Source organism: Ciona robusta, chromosome 11 (genome assembly GCF_009617815.1).
Source record: "Ciona robusta chromosome 11, ASM961781v2".
In the NCBI taxonomy this organism is placed as follows: Eukaryota; Metazoa; Chordata; class Ascidiacea; order Phlebobranchia; family Cionidae; genus Ciona; species Ciona robusta.
Window position 1 is genome coordinate 323,330 of NC_143245.1, and position 21,289 is coordinate 344,618.

Genomic DNA, 21,289 nt, shown 5'->3' on the forward strand with positions numbered 1-21,289 from the left:
TAGTCGTAAAGAAATATAATAAACGTTTATTCTAACAAACAGTAAACCCAAACATCCGTTAACAGCATATTATGCACAAAGCTGTTATAAGTTGTGTAAGTACAGTTATGTAATATATATATATAACCCATAACATTTCTTGCAGTTTAACCACTCCTATTTTGCTGTTAATTGCCTTCTTTTTGCTATTTTAATTAGTAATTACCCTAATCTTCATATTACTGTATTTTGTATTTGAAGAAATAAATATAATATATGTTATTTGTATGTATGTTGTAACATAAAAAGAAACACAATCAAGAATGGCGAGGACAAGTAGCCAGGCCTCAGTGCCGATGAACTTGTTCGCAACATGGGACATTGATCGGTCATCGGCAAACTGCATACCAAGGTGCTTGTTTATTTATTTGGGACCAATGTTGTAACACAGTAGTATAGATGCTTGCTTTTCATCTTAAGCTTTCTACTACCACCAAGTGGTCACTATAGGTTGTATAATATGATGGACAATACAAAGTTACTAACTAAACAAAATGACAAAGCAATCACCCAAAAAGTTACATATTTGAAAACCCATAAGCGGGTAGGGGGTGTTGAGGTGTATGTAACACAACAGCTGTGCCCACCATGCAAGATAAACTCACAATCATTTATTATTTCTAACACTACAATGTGTGGGTTTAAAACTTATTATTTATATTTTTTATTTTCCTGCAGAATCTGCAACATGACCATTTGTAAACTGAAAGTAACCAAAGAATTAGACAAAGACATGCAGTCCGTGTTCATTGCTGTTAAAATGCAGGTAATACCCAACCATCAATAACATATACTACATTATCCCACAACAGGTTTTTTCTTTCTGTTTTATTCATAAACATGCTTTAACAACTGTTGTTTTACCGTTACTACCCTTCTTTTTCGCTTTTGTAAACTTTTCTGGTCTTCGTGAGTTCCTGATCGATGAAACAAAATAAATCTCATTTATTCAACCATACCTTAGTATGCATTACTGCATTGCATGAAGTAACTAATATTACAACAGGGACAAAAAAGAGTTTTTCGTTCGAATGAAATCTTCCTTGAGAATGGAGGTTTGGTCAACGCCGATCTGGAACTCATGTTCTCACTTCAGGTATATTTACATAAGAACATCAAGAATTTCTGAAATTCCAAAATCAGGCCAATATTATCCCCAATAGTGACATATAACATGGTGTTCGTAATTCACTGTGCACTATTCCAATAACTATTTTAAATTCACTGATTAAGGGGTTTAGAAACAAAATAAGAAGGTCCAAGGGTGTATTGATGCTAACGGGGTCACTTTCATATTTATGCATTCGATACTAAAACATGCCTGTGAATAAATATATAAATGCACAGTAACTTTCTGAAGACCCTAAATAAGCCGTAGTCCAACCTAAACCTTACATGCGTTTAATGTTTGTAAAGGAAGTTTTTTTGACTTCGTATCATTTGCTGCATAGACATATGGTCATTTAACTTTTAATTTCCTTCTCTTTACTGTTCTAATTATATGTCTTCTATATTATCGCATTTAAAAATGTATAAATAAAGTTTGTAAACGTTTCAGTACCCACATTTCGTGAAACGTGATGAAAACAGGCTCCAGTTAATGTTGCAAAGAAAGAAGAGATACAAGAACCGCGCAATGTTGGGGTACAAGACCTTAGCTGTGGGAAGAGTGGATATGGCTCAGGTGATGGCTACCTCATGTTTATATTGGTTGTTTCTAACTATCTATTTATTGTTATAAAGCTATCAATTACTGATAACCATCTTATTAAACATTATCTAAACTAAAGTTACGCTTAAAGGTTGCCATGAAATTATCCCCTTCCTTTACTTCAAGGATTAAAATGTTCTGTTCTAAAAATATCCCTGGATTTGTTGATTTAGATCTAAAAAGTGTTTTTTTCTTTTTCTGCTTGTATGTATATTGAGTATTACTTATTCGAGGTCTAACATTAGTTACAACACAGATTATCCAGTATCCCATCTGCCATAACTCAAACTTGGATTTGTTTGCGGCTGGTAAAGATCAGAATGTGACAGTGGCCGCTCATATTACCCTCTCCTGCATGACCAGTGTACCTATAGATGCCGACATCGAGACTGAACGTAATGGAAAGCATGGTGGGGCAGGTGGGGGGTTGTTTTATTGCCAATATTGCCAATATAAGAGATTACGGTGCAGGACATTGGTAGTTAGGGGTTAGTGAATAACATAGGGTAGGCTTCGCTAGCACCGCAGCATCGTTTATTTATTACATGGTGGATTTGTATAACCACAGCTGGCTAGTTAAGCTAAAGTTGGGGATTGCAGAGTCTGCAGGACTAAAATTTCTGCACTGCATTAATCAATAAACATCACAACCAACCAACAAGTTTAATTTGTTTAATCTCTTTATACCAGAGTTGGTTCATTACCCCTGTCTACCCTGGAGTTTAAAACAGTTTGGAACCTCATAGTTAAACCAATCTTTTGCTTTTATTTCCTCCCAGATCGCTCCCCGGATGTTGACAATTACTCTGAGGACGAGGAAGAAATGTATTCGTCCGATCCCGACCTTGGAAGCGACAACCCTCAGGTGGGGTGAACATGTTTTAAGACCCCAATTTCTATTTTATATGGATGAGGTCTTAAAGTAAGGCACGCCATGGGACCTGGGATTTAGGCCAGAGTTGCTCATTACCCCAACATTGTATATGCACATTCTATTCTAGATAGGTGAGGTCCTACAGTGAGGCATGCCATGGGTCCTGGGATTTAGGCCAGAGTTGGCTCATTACCCCAACATTGTATATGTACATTCTATTCTATATGGGTGAGGTCCTACAGTGAGGCATGCTATGGGTCCTGGGATTTAGGCCAAAGTTGGCCCATTACCTTGACAACTAGACTACTTATTCATAAGTGTGCATGAGTGAATGAACAGACAAAAATTAAACTATGAATAATTGCAATAATTACATAAAAACATATTCGTGGAAAACGAATAATATAATGTCGCAAATATTAATTAGCTTGTACCAAATTATAAAATAAAAAGCAATAAAAACTAAAATCGCAGAAAAATGGAAAATATATTTTCTATAAAAATCTGAAAATTAAAAAACATGGGTGTAAAAAATCAATAGGGAATGACAGAATCCAGAACGTTGTGTAAAAGAAGTTATGTTTTAATAAAATATCTAAAATCTAAATCAATAAAGTTTCATGAAATTGTGGGTTTAAAACTAGTGTGTCTACAATGCCTAATATAACTTTAATGAAATAATTGGTAAATAATAGCTGTGGACATTTCACCGTTCCCATGAGCATACCTTTTCCTATTTTTTTTGTCGTGAAACAACACAGAACGTCCTTGCGGAGCATGAATATTTCATGTTTAGGTTCGTGTTATTTATACTGTGATACTACGTGAAGAAAAAAGCAAATGTTCGTACAGTATATACATGAGGTCACCTTGCTTAAGGAGATTGGTGCTAATGCACAAATACTTAGGTGGCTGCGTCGTAATCACTCATTAGTTTATATGAGGGTTTATTACATGTAACCTGCAGTGGGTGTTTGTGGTTTATGGTTCAGGTGTTTATTTATAACTTGTGCGTTTGTCAGTAAAGTTATTTTTAGCATATGTAAGTTAAACTGTATGTGTAGTTACTGTGAAAATAATGTTTAATGTTTGATTGATTTTACTAACAATATGTATTAGTGCATTGATTGTTAGCTTAGATGCAAATCTGATAAATCTTTAACTAATCAAGTTTGTATTTAATAAACAAGAGCTCCATCCATTTATTGGAAAAGCCGTTGTTTTTAGAATATTTTTATTTTTTTTAACAGGCAAAAAATTTAAATTACAAATTTTTTTATTTATTGTAGGGCAGAATGTTTGTTTTTATAAGATATCTATTTTATAAATGAGCAGGAATTCGCAGACGACGAGGCTCGAGCTCAGAAACAAAAGAATCGTCAAAAACTAAGAATGTCCTCTTCGTCAAGGCAACAAAACTTCATCAAAACAAAAGTTGCAGCTCTGATTCGAAGATTCAAACAAGTGGCGGACGAGGTAAGGGGGTTTGGGGGAGCGAGGGTTGGCATGTAGTTAATGAGTGGTTATTTTGTTATGACAATTTGGTTGCGACAATCAAATGTAATAACTGTAGGTTCGCTTTAATAATGGAAAATCATACTTCGCGTATAAGAGAGAAGGGGTGTCATGTTTCGTCATTATTGTTTTTCATTGGTTGTAATGTGTCCTACTTAATCTATTGCGAAAATATCCAGAGTAAGTTTGCCCACCCTTCCACCCCAGGTTTGGTGCCCATTCAAAGGGTGTGAAGGGGACTGACATATAGATTGTGCCATATTGGTTGTAGTGTTATGTGTAATGAGGTGCAGAAAATTATGGAGCTGCACTGTCCACCCTTGGCTGTTGTTATTGCCAAAGGTAAACTTATTTGCAAATTTTTTTAACAATTTATTTAGCTATAGAAAAGGTGGTGGGGGGCTGGCAGGGTTGGAAATAATGCGTTCCACTTGTTTGTTGTAATTTGTTCATGAAAGCGTTGGGGAATAGAAATTTTAGGATCGAGATTCAATTTATGGCTTTGTTAAAATATGTAGCATTTTCTTACTTTGAATTCCCTGCATTTAATTCTCCTGCACATGTTCTCATTACACAGGGATTAGAACCAGACCTGGGACCGGATCCCGACAGTAACCCAGCCGATCCGGTTGATTACGATTTTCTTTATGATGAAATAGAAGACTTCAACTTGAGTGACAGCTGTCCCGAGATCGAAGATAACATTAGTATCGTGTCAACTCCGAAACCTAAATTAAGGTGGTTATTCTCTTATTGTGTTGTTTAGGTTGTTTTTTTATTCCGTATAAATTGTATATTCTTGTGTTCCTGAAGTTTGAAAATCCAAGCGAGGATTTTTACCGCTGTGTTGTGAAAGAAAATAAGGAGCAGTTCCACCAAAACACCCAATAAACGATATTTATTAACAAAAAAAAAAGGGACTTTCAAAAGTTTCCCCTTAAACTAAACATCCTTCATTTTCTTTCCAGGCCTTTCTTTGACCGAATATCCCACTCGAGCTCCCAGACAGAAATCAGTAGTTTACGCGATCAAGGGGGGCTGGAACAGGTGATGTCATAGGTGTAATTATGATGTCATAGAAAACAGTGGCGTAGGGTCCCTGGGCTTTTAACTTCCTCTTTTAAAAAACTTTCTTGATAACTCCCTTACTTTTCTGATAGGGAAATGTTTATTATTACACGTTGAATCAACACATCCATCCATAGTCAGCTATGTTATGTAACATAACCCATGGAGATTTGCACAGATTTTAAAAAGATAAAAAAGGGTAATTGTCAAACAAGTAAATAGATCTTCTGTTAAAAACAACATTTGTTTTTAAACAGCACCAACTTTTTCTTTCCAATAAGTTAACGACTAATTTGATGATTCTTGAGCACAGGTTGTGCAAGTACTTATGGTTTTGATTTCTTAACAAACTAATTATTATATTTTTGACATTTCTTTGGTGGGGTGATAAGACAACTGTGGTCTAAACCTCACTGTAAGACCTCACCCATATAGAACAGGACTTAATATCATTATCATTTCTGGTTTCTTTTTTTATTTCTGTTGTTTATGTTGTAACTAACTTCCAGGCGAGGGAGCCAACCGATGAAAACTTCTTCAACAATCTCGACAATGACGACAACCAAGTTTGTTTCGATTATTTTAACTTAATATTTAAATACTTATTCATTTGTTGTTTTGTTTGAATTAATTTGATACTGTATCAAATAGAGACACTTTTTAACTTAGGTTAATAGTATGTGTAATTAGGGGGCTGCATGGGGTTCTCTATTCACCCCCCTTTTAATCGTTGATTACTTGTTTTTTTTTGTTTAAGTTGTTCAGTTCATGAGTCGAATCCAGCCAACTCAGAACACAGTTCCAAAATCTCGATAAATATTTTAAGTTTACTTGAACTGCGTTCCGGTAGTTGCGAGACAATGTGACCCCAGATTGCAATAAATTTTATTGCTTCGTTATCTTAAGCTTTAATCTTAGAAATCCAGGGTTTAGTTATGTCATGGAAATCTTAAAATATACCAACATAGTTGATAACACCCCACCAATACATGCCCTCCTTACTTACCGATCCAATCACCACAGGCCGCTGATTCGTCCTCGATTGACAGAGCCGGTGTGTTTGGGGAATCCCCTGAATGGAGCAAGCCTTCCCACAATGCAATAAATGAAGGAAGTAGTCAACCGTTGTCGGGTATGCTTGTGGCGTGCCTCGCTATAGAACCTTATCCATATAGAATAGAATGCACATATACAATGTTGGGGGAATGGGCCAACTTTGGCCTAAATCCCAGGTCCTATAGCGTGCCTTAAATCCCAGGTCCCATGGTGTTGTACACCCTATAACCTAGATAAAACAAAAAAAACTTTCAAGTGTCAAGCCTTCCAAAACCATACATGTACCTTCACACACAGGCCACACCAGCCACCCCTCCTCTGCACCAAGCTCCCCTAAGTCGGATCATATGAAACATCCATCACAAGATCACATGAAACCATCACATGATAAACCATGGAGGAGATCGTCTTCATTGAAGGTGAAACCGGATAAGATGGAATTGCCGGTAAGTTAATATATTGGTTGGTATATATTGGCACAACCAAGGGAGGTTTTGTAGCCCCCCCCCCCCTTATTTTTCTGGCTGCACCACTGTTGAAATTTATGGATTGTTATCGGTGTAATTCCTCTGTGGTAGCTTTTGAAGCACAGTTGGGTTACGGAAGGATATTAGTGAGGGGTCCTTGGGTGAAGACCATTACGTTATAGTTTAGTGTTGTTGTCAGCCATACATTAAAACAATCTTCCACAAAGTTAAATATATAAGCAGACTATATATTCTAGTGTTATACCTTCCTAACGTAAACCAATTCCTCCTATGAACTCAATCTTCTTATTTTGTAAACTTTCAAGTTAACCACAGACCATTCCTTTTATAATATTCTCTTTCCCTAAATCTTAAATAAGAGGCTGATGATGCCATTTAGACGATATATCTATTTTATTATTCTATTGGTTAGACTTGATTTTGTCTGTTACGTTTTCGTAGCACCATCCTTACTGTATTACTTTACACAAGAATCGTTTAACTCTATGAGCACCAGATCAGGGTCAGATTCATGTAATTTATGACGAATTCCAAATAATTCATGTTATAATAATTACTTTCAGATCATCCCGTTCGACCCGGACACGTTCCTTGGCACGGACGACGACAAACTTCCCGATTCACTCATGCTCATCGACGGGAACGATCGCCACGGTAGAACGATTGCTACTATGATGTCATCATCGGGTATTGCCCAACCAACCGTAACACGCAACCTCGCTGACTTGCAAACCGTGTTTACCAAGCTGGTGTTAAAGCTTCAGAAATTGTAAGTAAATAATTTTTAAACCCATGTTTCATAACTTTATACAATGTTGGGGTAATGAGCCAACTCTGGTTTAAATCCCAGGTCCCATGGCGTGCCTCACTGTAGGACCTCACCCATATAGAATAGAATGTGCATATACAATGTTGGGGTAATGGGCCAACTCTGGTCTAAATCCCAGGTCCCATGGCATGTCTCACTGTAGGACCTCACCCATATAGAATAGAATGTGCATATACAATGTTGGGGTAATGGGCCAACTCTGGTCTAAATCACAGGTCCCATGGCGTGCCTCAGTGTAGGACCTCACCCAGTCACTACTATACAATAGACGCCGCACTATAATTCCCCCCACCCCCTCTAACTCCTTTAACCCGCCCCCCCACAGCGTAAACAGCAACTCTGCCTCCCCCTCCCCCATCAAGGTCGGGGTCATAGGTCGCGAACTCTACCTCGCTTACGTCTTGCGTTACTTCGTTGAGCAGTTATCAGGGAAATCCCCGGATTGGCAATCGTTTCTCGTTTTCTACGTCGTACCACTAGGTGAGGCTGTAGGTATTAACAGTATCTTTGTTTTATATTTATTAACAATGATAGTTTGTTGTTATATATATCAGCACTGTAGTTGGATTGCTTGCATTGTAACAGAAGGGAACTCAATGCTGTTTCTATTGTGGTTACACACGTGGTAACTTGTAAGCAGACACGAGGTGTATGAAACAGAACACCCGTGTAAAAACGACTGTCGTTGCCCCGCATGCGAGGATAAATAAAACATCTGTGGTAACTTGTAAGCAGATACAAGGTGTATAAATACTATTAAACAGAACAATATATGTATATACCGACTGTCGTTGCCCCACATAGCTATTTTGCACCCCATACAGCTTGTACTGAATGTAGTTTTGACAATTTATCAATGTTGTCGAAGTATCAACAATAAGGGTGGCGACCATGTAAGTGAAACTGTACAAAGTAAAAAATTAAAAAGTTGATTTTATCTAAAATCCCTCCCCAGGTTCCCACCGTCTAGCCCGCCACATGGGGTCACTAGATGCTCGTTACGGTTCGCTCTTTACTGACCCCTTATGGAAGGAAAATGTGGATAAACTTGATGGGACGAATACAACGGAGAGTGGTTGTGATGTCATAGTCACTCGTATAATGGAATATATGGACGAAGCATCCAATGTTTTGCCGCTAACCATCGCAGAAGCGATGCTCACATTCAGACAAACCGGGTAAGTCTTCTTTATAACAGGCTGTTCGAAAAGTCATTGTGCATCCTTCTAATAATTTCCAAGAGTTTTGTTAAGGTGTTCAGAAACAAAATAAGAAGTCTCCAAGCCTGTATTGATGCTAATGGGGGTCACTTTCAACATTGTTATAATTGTTACTCATTTAGAATAGGAGCTAAATTAAACTTGAAAGAGATCTTCTGCAAATTTATTTTTAATATCAAAGTGTCTTGCCCAAGAACACATACACCCACAGTGGTAGCAGCATCGAGCCTTGAACCCCTTACCTCTGGGTTACAGGCATGATAAAGTAAAATGCAGGGGGAAAAGTCAGTCCTTTAGGATTGTATAAAAAGATCGCTTTCAAATATGGGTGAAGCGTCTATGGATTTTAATTTGCTGGTTTAGTCTAATTTTGGTTCTTTAATATTGTTTTATATTTATATGAGTGAGCTTGAATAGTTTATGTGCAGGGCAGGCAATTCCAACATGGCCAGGTTTGAAACAGCATTGTATGAATATAAGCCTTTCATTTGTTGTTATAACCTAGCACAGGCAGAGCAAAAGGACATATGTTGTGTATGTTGGTATCTAATATTGTGTATACTGTGTTAAGGACTTGCTTTGTAAAGTTGGTGCTCAACGGGTGTCGCCAGAGAGCCACCTACTGCCGTATACTCAAAACTAACAGTGCAAACATCATGCATATGCTCATGTTTGTTGCAAAAAGCATTGAATCTATTTGTGTTCTAGGGTTATAGATTGTTTGTCTTTGTTTTTTGTTCTTTATGGGTGAGGTTCTACAGCGAGGCACGCCATCCAACCTGGGGTTTAGACCACAGTTGTCCCATTACCCTCTAAAGTCTTTTAACTTGCATTAGAAACGCGGGTTGCTTAGTATTCTCCATATCTGTGTTTATAACACGCAATGTTTGTTGTTGGCTACGTGCCATGATGTCACATCCTGTATGGTTGATCGTCATTTCCCGTCTGTAAAATATTATCAGATAACTTTAACACTGTGACGCAACCACTAACCTGTGGTTGTGCCTGTTTAACAGAATTCAGTTAAAAAAAAACTGAAAATCGAAACATTATGACGCAATAATCAGATTATTGTTTTAGTTTCTTCATATTGTTCGATTACAATATGACACAACAAATAACATGGCTGGTGGTTTTTAAACACAATATTTAAATGGGCGGAAAATTTTCAAATTATTGTTTAAACTTGCAAACAGAATTACTTAGAATATTTGGTTTAAAAACATTGGTTTGTGTGAAACAAAATGTTTATAATAATTAAACCAATGTAGCTGGTATATATGTGTACTAATCTACTAACTAGTATCAGATGAATCATATTTAACAGGATATGGTTATTCATATGTTGAATATCTACCCATGTTGCAGCACGGGTCATATTATTTATATCGCTGTTTGTCAACCTTTCATGGTTCGTGGCCTCCTGCTCCATCAATAATATATCCTACGCTTGTTTTAACTTATTTACACATTTGTTTGAGTTGTTAAAATTATTATGTTTCTGACATAACTGAAGCAACAAGAAGCATATTTTGGTTTAATGGCCGTACAGTAACATGCATCTGTGTAAGAAACAGTTTGTTTAATGCAAAAACAACATCATTAAACTTAAAAATATCCCTTGTCGGCTTCGGGTGATAATCTGACATTACTTTGGTTTTTAAACGGCGATTGTATTATTCTATTACAAAGCTTAGTATTGTTGCAACAACATGAACCTTCGTTTGTTGTTTGTTTACGTCACAGTGAACATTATACCCGAGGGCATCTCATCATGCGTCTGTAGCTTCACCACATTGTAATGTTAAACCAACATCAAATATGTGTCTGCTTTTGTGGAACCATATATTGTATTGTGACATCACATACATTGTATTATGACATCACATGCATTACATTATGACATCACATTTATTCCCAGGGAAGAAGGTTCTTCACAAAAGTTTATCCCGTTTATTTCGGTAAGTGACAGGTTTATGCACGTTGCATGTGTGGTACCTCGTTTACTTTGCGTAAATTGTGATGTCATTTCCTGCTTTACTTTGCCGCTTTTGTCCGAACAGGAAATTAACCGGGTTTGAAAATAATAGTAAACCTTTAAGATTTGTTTGTGCCGTAAGATAAGACACTTAACAGCCAACCCTGATCAAGTTGCTGTATGAAAAACAATTGCCAGAAGGCCAATTCAGATTTATAGTACCTATTATGACATCACAACATTTTCTATTATTACATCACAGGAAATACGGGTAGGGGAAAACGACCTGATGTCATCGTGCGACTCCGACAAGGAGGAAGGCGGAGTCGTCACTGCTGCCACGGCACCGTCAACCTCCCAAGCGCCAGTAAATGTTACATCCCCTCCTGCCTCACCGTCAGTACCAGCACCATCCATTGCTATGTAAGAGGATTATTAACTTTGTATTAGGTTGGGGTAAAATGGTCTGTAGATGCATTGTAAGTAAGATGTTCCATTTATATATATGTGTATGGTAGGTAACCAGTTGGGGTAAAATGGTTCATACCTTCATTCCTGTTCATCGTCCCATCCATTGTAAGACAACGAACAATTCTTTACAAATTTTATATTGTGTTTTATAACCTGATTCTCTGTCATCAACTTACTAAATGTTACTTTAATCCAAGAATTCTTAGTGGGTGTTGGGGTAATGAACCAACTCTGGTCTAAATCCCAGGTCCTTAACAAGGACTCCCCAATAAGAAAATCCAATCTATTCATCGTATTCCCCAGAAGTTCTACCACCACTACCAGCAGTAGTGGGCCACTGGAAGTTAAACTTGGGCTACAGGTTGATTACTGGAAAGAAAAAGACAACAACAAAAACAGCTTAAAGACAAACTTTCGTTCGTTCCACGTCAGCTGCCTCCCGCTAGCTGGTGATCGAGCTGTACAATCTGGACTTATACTCGATGTTGTTACTAAAGGGAAAAAAATGATAAGTAAGAAGTTGATGTTACTTGGTCCAAATGTTTGAACAAATGCAACTTATTTATCCTCACATAGCGGGACAACGACAGTCGTTATAACCCGAGTGTTCTGTTTCATACACCATTTTATAGGCATGGCTGTTGCATACAACTATACAAGTCAACTATATTTTGAACTTTTTACCAACAGGACACATACACCCACAATATAACTTATTTATCCTCGCATGGCAAGACGACAGTCGTTATTACACAGGTGTTCTGTTTCATACACGCATATGTTTAGTGGTTGCCCAGAACACACATAACAGTAACAGTTGATGAATCAAGCATGGGATCCTACAGTTTCAATGCAAGCACACCAACCATATTGATACACCACTGCCCAATCACCCATGCCTTGAATACATCCATATATAGGGAGATGCAGTATATATTTATATAAATTGTCGAAATATTGAATTAAAGGTCAAACCAAAGAAATTTATTGTAGATTTAGGATTAGAACTTATTTGTAATAATTTGTGCTTTTTGCAAATTGTTTTTTTTTTAAATAATATTTATATCTTAACTTTTTCATAGTAATTATGACTTTCCTACAATAGTTTATGATGTTTGCAGTGAGGTTGCCGGGAAAGAAAGGCAAAGAAAAGGAAGCTGAATCGAAATCCCAAGCCGTCGGGAGTATTAATAGGTTGATCTGCACGTCTAAACATCAAAACAGTTTACTAAGAGGTAGGTAACATTGTTGGTTGTTTACTTTGGACAACCCATTAGTGACTACTGGGTTGGAGCAATTGCCGTTAAGTGTCTTGCCCAAGGACACCCACAATAGTAGCAACCATGATCTTTGTACCTGTAACGACTGAGCTACAGGCAGGTGGACTAACTGCTCTGCCAGGATATAATACAACTACACTAGCAGCGGTTGGTCTTGAACCGTGTAACCTCCCAGCTACAGGCAGACACTCTAACCTCACTATTTTTGGCTGTTAAACAAAAGCCAATGCATAAAATATAATTGATAAACTGTTTGTTGAAGCTGACCTGCTGAAAACTTCCACAAGTATAAGTTACCATACGTAAAAAGCTCAATTTATTAGTCTGGATGTTAAATGCCTCAACTATGGGACGCTAACGACGATCCATGATATGGAGTGAAGCCGTAATACGTTTTAAATTGTTTCTTTGTTTAGTGCAAGTTGATGGGGTTGAATGGAGGGACATCAAGTTTTTCCAGCTATCCTCACATTGGTCCAGTCATGTCAATGCCTTTCCTGTGGCTTCTTTTAGTTCTATGTCGTAATTTATGTGCAATTTGTTTTTATGTCAATCATTTATTTATAACACTAAACCATTTAATATTATTGCTTACAATTGGAATGCGTCCACTCTAGTATACACAGTTAGACAATAAGTATGATATATATATTTCAAGCAAAATGATTTTACAACAAAGACTTAATGGTGTTATGAATGCTGTGAACATCAGTAGGTCGAGATGATTGTTTACAGGTAGACTCTCTCATCTTAACTAGCATAACCAGGCAGTCGTCAGTTTCTTATGTTTAGTCACAATGCTGACAATCTTTGCCGCAAAAATTGGTGATTTTGGAGCCCCCTGCTTCTTTTAAGAACTTATTCACGAAGTTCGCTAGGGTCAGCTCATCTGCATCGGCTATCTACACAAATAACATTAATTATTTACAAACAAAACATTTATGTCTGGTTTCATTTACTAGTTTTCGGCGCAACGACAGTCGTTGTAACACGGGTGTTTTGTTTCATACACCTCATGCTTGTTTACAAGTTACCACGTGTGTAACTACAATAACACATTGAATTTGTAACCATATCACATCATACATTCATACCTCAACTTTGAAAAGATCTTTTTTCGTCGCAAAAGCGGAGAAGGTAGTAGAATAAACCATTCTCTCCTTAATAGTGGCGGCCGCACTGATCCTAAATAAAATAGTCTGGTAAACTTTAACGCAATGTTGATATATTTAAATCCTTTGTTTTTGTTTTAAACTTGTTTTTATCTTTGTAATCAAAAAGACGTAATCAAAAAGACAAATAAAAGTCAATATACTGATAGTGACAAACCCTCTTACCATTTCACTGCAGATACTTTCTCTCTAAACCGATCATGCCCAATCATGAAGCTGGCATTCAACTGCGCATACACAGTCGTCTGAGTTTTTACAAATTCCAAAAACTTATCAAAGCAGTCCGGGTCCTCATAGGTGATATCTGCTCCTTCCAGATGTTTTATTTGTCTGCCCTCCTTTTTGACCTCCGGGGTAATGTAAAAGAAACGTGCGAGAATTCTCTGGGGTCCACGCTTTTTTTGGGTCTCCCCTTCCACAGTTTTTACATACAACTTTTCCGATTCGCCTTCAAACTTAATTCCAGATACTGACTGTGGAACATAAGGCATTAAAGTACTTGGCGCACACATGTTTATAATAGCAAAAATATTACTTAAAGAACTTAGAGAATGGAATCAACAGCAAGGTGACATTTGGCATAAAAAGGTTTGGGTTACAACATTATTTTATAGGCATGGCTGTTGCATACAACTATACAAGTCAACTATATTTTGAACTTTTCAACATCTTATCACCAACTAAAACTTTAAGGTGCATCTTATGGCATCCAAAATTTTACGATAACAGTATTTTTAATTTTACACAAAAGTGAGTTTGTTAAGTAAAATATGAAGCAGACTTACCATGGCTTAACTTTCAGCTGCAAAACTTAAATGAATTAAAAGGATCTGAAAAATAAGTCAAAATGTTATATACCTACGGCATAATTGAAACATTATAATGAAACGACCAGACTAGCTGGTTTAAAACCATAAATACGAAACATAATACGTAACTTCGCAGTTAATTTCTCATCTGCCTTTATTTTTAAATCAATCCACGCAAAATATCCTGCGTCAAAACTTTATAAGAAGTCTGCGTATACACACTACACATATTATTCCATATTTAGTTTTGTAAACCAAACGGACGAGTTACTAGTTTATAAGAAAGTGCCAAATACGCCGCCACAGAAGCAACACGCCTGCCAATACGGTTCTAGCAGGAAACTGTTGTTCGTGGTTATTACCCATATATGGTGCGCCAATGGATACCGCTAGTACTGCCAGATAAGTTTTTTTTGACAAATTTCACCCGTATAAAACTTTAAATTAAACCAAAGAATAAAATTATCGTATTTTAAACTGATAACTTCTTATTCTCCTGAATATTTTAAAGCAGTTCATCAACACTGAAAAACTTCAATAAAAACGTATTTCGCTTTTCCTTAAAACTGTTGTTAGCAAAGTTAGAATATCTACAAATATGTTTCAACATTGGTTGTTAGCAACCCTGCAATCAAATGTTGAGTTTTGTGGGAATTTCAAAACGGGGTCTAAAGGTTTATATATTGCCTAAAGGTTTTAAACTACGATGAGTGACTTGCCTCACTGTACGACCTCACCCATACAGAATAAAATGTGCATATACAATGTTGGGGTGATGGGCCAACTGTGGCCTAAATCTCAGGTCCCATGGCGTGCCTCACTGTAGGACCTCACTCATATAGAATAGAATGTGCATATACAATGTTGGGGTAATGGGTCAACTCTGGCCTAAATCTCAGGTCCCATGGCATGCCTTACCGTAGGACCTCACCCATATAGAATAGAATGTGCATATACAATGTTGGGGTGATGGGCCAACTGTGGCCTAAATCTCAGGTCCCATGGCGTGCCTCACTGTAGGACCTCACTCATATAGAATAGAATGTGCATATACAATGTTGGGGTAATGGGTCAACTCTGGCCTAAATCTCAGGTCCCATGGCATGCCTTACCGTAGGACCTCACCCATATAGAATAGAATGTGCATATACAATGTTGGGGTAATGGGTCAACTCTGGCCTAAATCTCAGGTCCCATGGCAAGCCTTACTGTAGGACCTCACCCATACAGAATAGAATGTACATATACAATGTTGGAGTAATGGGCCAACTGTGGCCTAAACCCCAGGTCCCATGAAATGCATCACTGTAGGACCTCACCCATATAGAATAGAATGTGCATATACAATGTTGGGGTAATGGGCCAACTGTGGCCTAAACCCCAGGTCCCATGATATGCATCACTGTAGGACCTCACCCATATAGAATGGCGGCAAATGCCGCCAAAAAATAGGAACCTCTGAATTCTTGATTTGACACCTCTTGCTCAAATACGCTAAAAACGACCCGCTTATTATTATTTCTTCCAAAGTGATATTGCCGATGTGTGACCACGCTACTGCGCATGCGCAAAAAGTTGAAACAATTATATGCAAATACTCATTAATTTTTAGTTGTCCCATATGTTGACATAGAGTTGGTTGAGGCAAAGTGGGACAGGTTTCCATTCTGTTTTATCGTTCCGATTTGTTGTAAACTAAAGCGTTGTTAAAATACAGTCATGATGCTTTATAAGGTGTTTGCTAAATATGTCCCATCTTACCCAACAATGATAAAATAATAAACAAACAAAAATGACAAACCGAACACACGAAATACAACACAATCCACGGGTTCCAAATATTGAACACAACAAACTTAAGATTTTAAGATTTTTATGTTACATCCCTGATTGCGAAACCTAGTCCTCTTAAAATGTTAACTTAAGTGAAAGCTAAAGGACCTCCTGACCCTTATTTCCACATAATATTATATCGGGTTTTTATGTTATTGCACATTTGCACCACCTAGCGGGAAGAATTCTGCGTAATTTCTTTATCAGCAATAATTACCCTTTCCCGCTTTTCGTTGATTGCTTCTCGCATAAAACGCCGTCCTTACAACCCGTGGTATTTACACCACGTTACAGTTTAGATGAAGTTAGTTTCTCACCAGCAAGTTTAGTAGCAGCCATGTATTTCTGGTTCAAGACTTTGAGGGAAGGTTTATTAGTAGCATTAATATTGTATTACTAACTTAACTACTATGCTATTACTACCCTTAACTTATTATGATTATTGTTACTACTACTATTATAATATCTTAAAGCGTAATTTGCGACGCGATACGGTTTCTTCGACGCTTGCGTTTCGCGACTTTTTTTCATGGGGCCCCATACGCGCTTTGCGTCGACGCGATTCGATTTCTTTTTGCTGCGGTATATACGCGTGAAGAAAGAAGATCAAAGAATAGGTGAGTAAGAATGTATTGTTAATCACATTATGCATTGTTACGTACATCGGTTGTTTTAGATTACGTGTGACGTCACGAAGCAGTGATGACGTAACAGAAGAACCTGCTTCGTAAGTTGATTGTTACGTCATAATAAAAGTTGTTTCATGGTTGTTTATTCTACAGAACATGGGTATGTGACGTCACAGAGGATCCCGCCGCTGCTTCTCTCACTCGCAAGTAAGAAGGTAATTATGACGTAACAATCATTTTCAATAAATCCTAAGAATTCCGATTGTTACAGACAAGACAAGATGAAGAAAGAAAAAAAGCGCAAGGTAATTTAAGCTTAAAATAAATTTACCCATCGACCGTAGTTGGGTTGTGTAAGATCGTATTAATTAAAATAACGTTCATTTTACAGACGAAGAACAAAGACGAAGACGCCAATATAAGGATGCCGGTTTGAGGTGTTTGTAGGTTTAAGTGTGTATATAGGTTTATTTACAGGTGTACGCGCGAAGAAAGAAGATCAAAGAATAAGTGAGTAAGAATGTTAAATAGGTCACAATATACATTGTTACGTATACACCATTCGTTTTAGATGACGTAAAGTGTGACGCCACGAAACAGTAATGACGTAACTGAAGAACCTGCTTCGTGAGTTGCTTACGTCCAAAATTTAATTGTTTTATATTTGTTCATATTATATTTCAGAACAGCATTAGATGTGACGTCACGGAGGATTCCGAAACATCCAAAGTGAAAGTTGTTATGACGTAACAAGCATACTATGCACAAGGTAACTTTAAAGATTAATCGTAGTTTTGGTAAAATGTGTGTCTTGTGTAAAGTAACGAACGTTTGATAATAGTTTTGATCATTGATTAAACGTTTGTTTTACAGACGAAGAACAAAAGACATGATGCCAATATAAGGATGCCGGTGTAAGGTGATTATGTCGTATAGTGGGGTGGAGGAAGATGGGACACTTTTAGCACATAATATCCAAACATCCTGTTCGATTTTTAAACAAAAAACAACGGACCATGGCAGTCGTGAGAATACGGTTTTATAATTCTTTGGGTGTTCTTTGTTGAGTACCAAGTGGGACGAAAAATATAATAGAAAGGTGTCCCATATTCCCCACCCTGCTTTTAGTATGGGTGTGTGTGCTGGTGCACTCTTACAGTGTTGCCAGTAAGTTTTGCTGGATCTAGTGTTGCCAGCGTTCTGCACTCTTAAAAGTGCATTTGTTTACATGTATTTGAAATAAATGCAAAGGAATTGTTGCAACAATTTTACTGAGTTACCAACTGTAGTGTTTTATCTGTCAGGAATCTTACAGCGGTTTTGTATTGTTTCGGTTTGCTTTGCGAGAACTCTTGTCTTGGTACACATATACTCGAGTAATATCAACGCGCAGTATAATACACACACAAACTTGTAATCCCCTAATTCCTAAATAAATTCAACTTCAATTATAATATAAAGTCCCCCCATGGTTAACGTTAGCGTCTATAACACAACATCGCGTATGACGTAATTGAGATGATGGCCACGTCACAATTACGCTATACGTCGATGCGGTGGGTCAGCAACGTCATGACCCCACGTTCGGTGCGGTTACGTCACGGTCGGCTTAGTTACGTTACAGCTGCGGGTTTGTTACGTGGACGTCGCCGCTTAGCGGTTCGTAACAGCCACAGTATGTCGTAACGGTCGATGCGGTGCGTAACAGCCGGACGATATTATATTGTGTGAAGATACGACGAGAGTATCGCGGTACCAAGATGTTTTCTCAATAAGCGGTCGGGTGATGTAGGGCCGTTGTTGGCTTGGTGGCGTGCGCACTACAGTTTAATTTGACTGTCTTTCCATTGTAGATGTTTCAATGAACATGTAATGTGTTTGTCATGTTTTTGTATGTTACTAGGCTTATATTCGTTGTAGCGCCGTACTAACTTTGTTGTTTTTCTTGGTTTCTTTTCCTTGCGGGTCTATCCAGCAAGGGTTTCTCACCTAAGAAGTAGAAACCCACTACCATTGGCTGGGGGCTTGTCGTGCCGTAGTGGCTTTCCACCAACGCCAGCCACAGAAACTATGAAAGTATTTTAATCCTGTTCCTATTTTTCAGAAGCTTCTTCGTTTGTTGTGTCCAGTTGCAAATTTTGCTTATGTAAATTTCACCACGTTTTCTGCATTACGCCAATAAAATTAAACGCAACCTTTCGTTCTTAGTTTTATAAAGTTTCAGAAATTGTGCAGTATAATATAGGCTTGGGTGAAATGGTCAGTGTTTGCATGCTTACAATATTATACAAGATCGTATACCAATCATCACGACTGTAAAATAGTGGTGTTAAACCGAATGTGATACTGCTAACCATATCCGTCTTCCGCCACAGTCTATAATAAATTGTGTCCGCACGTGGGCAGTAGAGTTTTTAAAGGCTTTTGATTGACAGCTGTGTTCATACATGTATCTGCAGAGAATTTTGTTGTAGAGTCTTGTAGTTGAAACAGTCATGTTCGCGGTTTACTTTATTTGCGTTGCCGTTTTGCTTCAAACAGTATATGCTACGCCACATTTTAAAATCGAGGAAGTTTTTAAGCCAGAAGAATGCGAACGCCCAAGTCGTTACGGAGACGAGGTTTTTGTTCATTTCGTCGGGAAGAGTGTGGACACTGGGTTGGAGTTCGATCGCAGTCATGCTGATAAACCATATCGTTTCCAACTCGGCACAGGCGAAGTGATCGAAGGTTTTGACGAAGGATTAGCAAACATGTGCCCCGGTGAAAAACGTAAGCTGACTATACCACCGCATATGGCTTATGGACATAAAGGCGGACACTTACCGCAAATGCCCGGAGGTACTTTGCTATTTGATGTTGAAATGGTTCACGCTCAAGAGGGACCACGACATCCCAAGGTGTTTGACAGCATGGATATGGATGGAGACAAGAAACTCTCAAAATTTGAACTACGTGATTACTTAAGAGCAAAAGTTGATGAAGCGGATGCAAAAAAGATGACGTCACAGGAAGAAGTGGATTTAGTGAATGAAATTCTTGCATTCGAAGACATCGATAAAGATGGCTTCATTTCAAAGCATGAATTTAGTGGGAGTAAACATGAAGAATTATAATATTTATTTTAAGTTTTTTAGAAGAAATTAAATGTGGATTTTATTGGCACAAGTCAATATAATATCTTCCATGACGTCATTGCAAAAAAGAGATAAAATTTTTTGGTGCTTTTTATTTTAATTTTTCTGTATAAAATTAGATGTTTGGGTAATGGGCCGAACACCTGGTTCATGGTGTGCTTTACTGTATGACCCCACCCATATAAAATAGAATATAAAACTGTTGTCTTTAGTTTGAACGTCTGTATTTGTATTCATATATTTGCATAAACGATACACTGAACTGCCATATATGTTACAGCATAAACCTTCCAGTATTAAGTTACCCCCACTTCCAAAGTGCTGCTTCCATCTTTATGCCTTGCTATGTTACCTGTAATATCTTTGTATGATGTTTTCGCCACTCATTTTGTTACCCCGACTTTGGTACTTTTTGCATGCTTGACGTAAAATGCTTTTCATACATTCAATGCAGTATGTAATGTGTTAAAACATTTTCCTAAATGTAATAAATCTCGTTTGGCGCATTTTTTACGCACTATCGTTGTTTAGCCTGATAAAGATGATCTGCAAAGGCCATTGAAACATCTATACACAAAATAAATTTGCCGTAAGAGCTTTTTAAATAAGTATATACCATGCGTTAGTGTTAGATTAAACAATGCTTTTGTATCTTAGGTTCAAAACTTGGATTTTAAATCCTTATATATTACCCTTAATGCACTGCTATGCTATATCTTCAAAATATTTGTTATAAACTTCTAACTGCCCTATATTTTGAAATGCAATTAACACCATTTTGCTTTATTTAGGAACTCCAGGTCAATTAACCTACTTTAAGCGGTTGTGTGAATATTGAATGGAAAGTGATAAGAAGTTTTATTGGCGGCTCATCTGGTATAAAGACGTGGTATTTTTGACGTTTCATCTGCCATTTGGTGAATAAAGAATCCAGCAGAATAACGAGTGATCTGACAATCTAAAGGGAAAGAAAATCATTGTTTGTTTACAATGAAGACATCTAACTACAGGTTGCTTAAGTATAAACATCTGTATCTACGATGTATACCGTAAACCTGGCCCTGATCTAGCACTCATATTGTTGGACGATTCTCGCTGCATTATAACAGAATACACCAAGTGCTACTAAATATGCAGTGAACAAAAATGGTCCATCTAATCGTTTACCAAAGAAATATAA

General features: G+C 37.5%; 2 protein-coding genes and 1 pseudogene across 7 annotated transcripts; 2 read left to right on the plus strand and 1 right to left on the minus strand.

The window, feature by feature from the left end:
* Window positions 1–214: 214 nt before the first annotated feature.
* Window positions 215–13,126, plus strand: LOC149727516 (phosphofurin acidic cluster sorting protein 2-like). 5 transcript variants are annotated; one of them, XM_089887592.1, is made up of 20 exons: window positions 215–391; window positions 718–805; window positions 1,046–1,135; window positions 1,598–1,723; window positions 2,007–2,160; window positions 2,530–2,615; window positions 3,960–4,100; window positions 4,717–4,877; window positions 5,108–5,186; window positions 5,717–5,773; window positions 6,231–6,339; window positions 6,561–6,709; window positions 7,315–7,520; window positions 7,906–8,060; window positions 8,536–8,758; window positions 10,722–10,761; window positions 11,041–11,201; window positions 11,556–11,761; window positions 12,371–12,484; window positions 12,946–13,126. In XM_089887592.1, the coding sequence occupies exons 1-20, from the start codon at window positions 303–305 to the stop codon at window positions 13,053–13,055; spliced, it is 2,544 nt and encodes an 847-aa protein (XP_089743718.1). In that variant the 5' UTR covers window positions 215–302; the 3' UTR covers window positions 13,056–13,126. The 5 variants fall into 5 exon arrangements, with proteins under 5 accessions (XP_089743718.1, XP_089743715.1, XP_089743716.1 ...); XM_089887589.1 differs by having other exon boundaries at window positions 217–391; window positions 2,007–2,169; XM_089887590.1 differs by having other exon boundaries at window positions 218–391; window positions 11,553–11,761.
* On the minus strand, window positions 13,067–14,647 carry LOC149727517 (uncharacterized). The gene is made up of 4 exons (XM_089887656.1): window positions 14,487–14,647; window positions 13,867–14,174; window positions 13,624–13,714; window positions 13,067–13,431 (listed from the first exon to the last, which is right to left on the minus strand). Exons 1-4 carry the CDS (start codon window positions 14,487–14,489, stop codon window positions 13,318–13,320), a joined length of 516 nt encoding a protein of 171 aa, XP_089743782.1. The 5' UTR covers window positions 14,490–14,647; the 3' UTR covers window positions 13,067–13,317.
* A 4,733-nt stretch (window positions 14,648–19,380) lies between these two features.
* On the plus strand, window positions 19,381–20,903 carry LOC149727518 (uncharacterized; annotated as a pseudogene). Its single transcript, XR_016385962.1, has one exon. The product of XR_016385962.1 is annotated as an uncharacterized LOC149727518 (transcript).
* The last annotated feature ends 386 nt before the right edge of the window (window positions 20,904–21,289 follow it).

Excerpts from the sequence above, each read along its gene's own strand:
- LOC149727516 (XM_089887588.1), top strand. The coding sequence starts at position 303 with ATGGCGAGGACAAGTAGCCAGGCCTCAGTGCCGATGAACTTGTTCGCA. Across the intron at positions 806-1,045 it reads TCATTGCTGTTAAAATGCAG|GGACAAAAAAGAGTTTTTCG; the intron begins GTAATACCCAAC and ends ATATTACAACAG. Across the intron at positions 5,187-5,716 it reads ATCAAGGGGGGCTGGAACAG|GCGAGGGAGCCAACCGATGA; the intron begins GTGATGTCATAG and ends ACTAACTTCCAG.
- LOC149727517 (XM_089887656.1), bottom strand. Across the intron at positions 13,715-13,866 it reads AAAGTATCTGCAGTGAAATG|GATCAGTGCGGCCGCCACTA; the intron begins GTAAGAGGGTTT and ends TATTTTATTTAG. Across the intron at positions 13,432-13,623 it reads AAGATCTTTTCAAAGTTGAG|ATAGCCGATGCAGATGAGCT; the intron begins GTATGAATGTAT and ends TTATTTGTGTAG.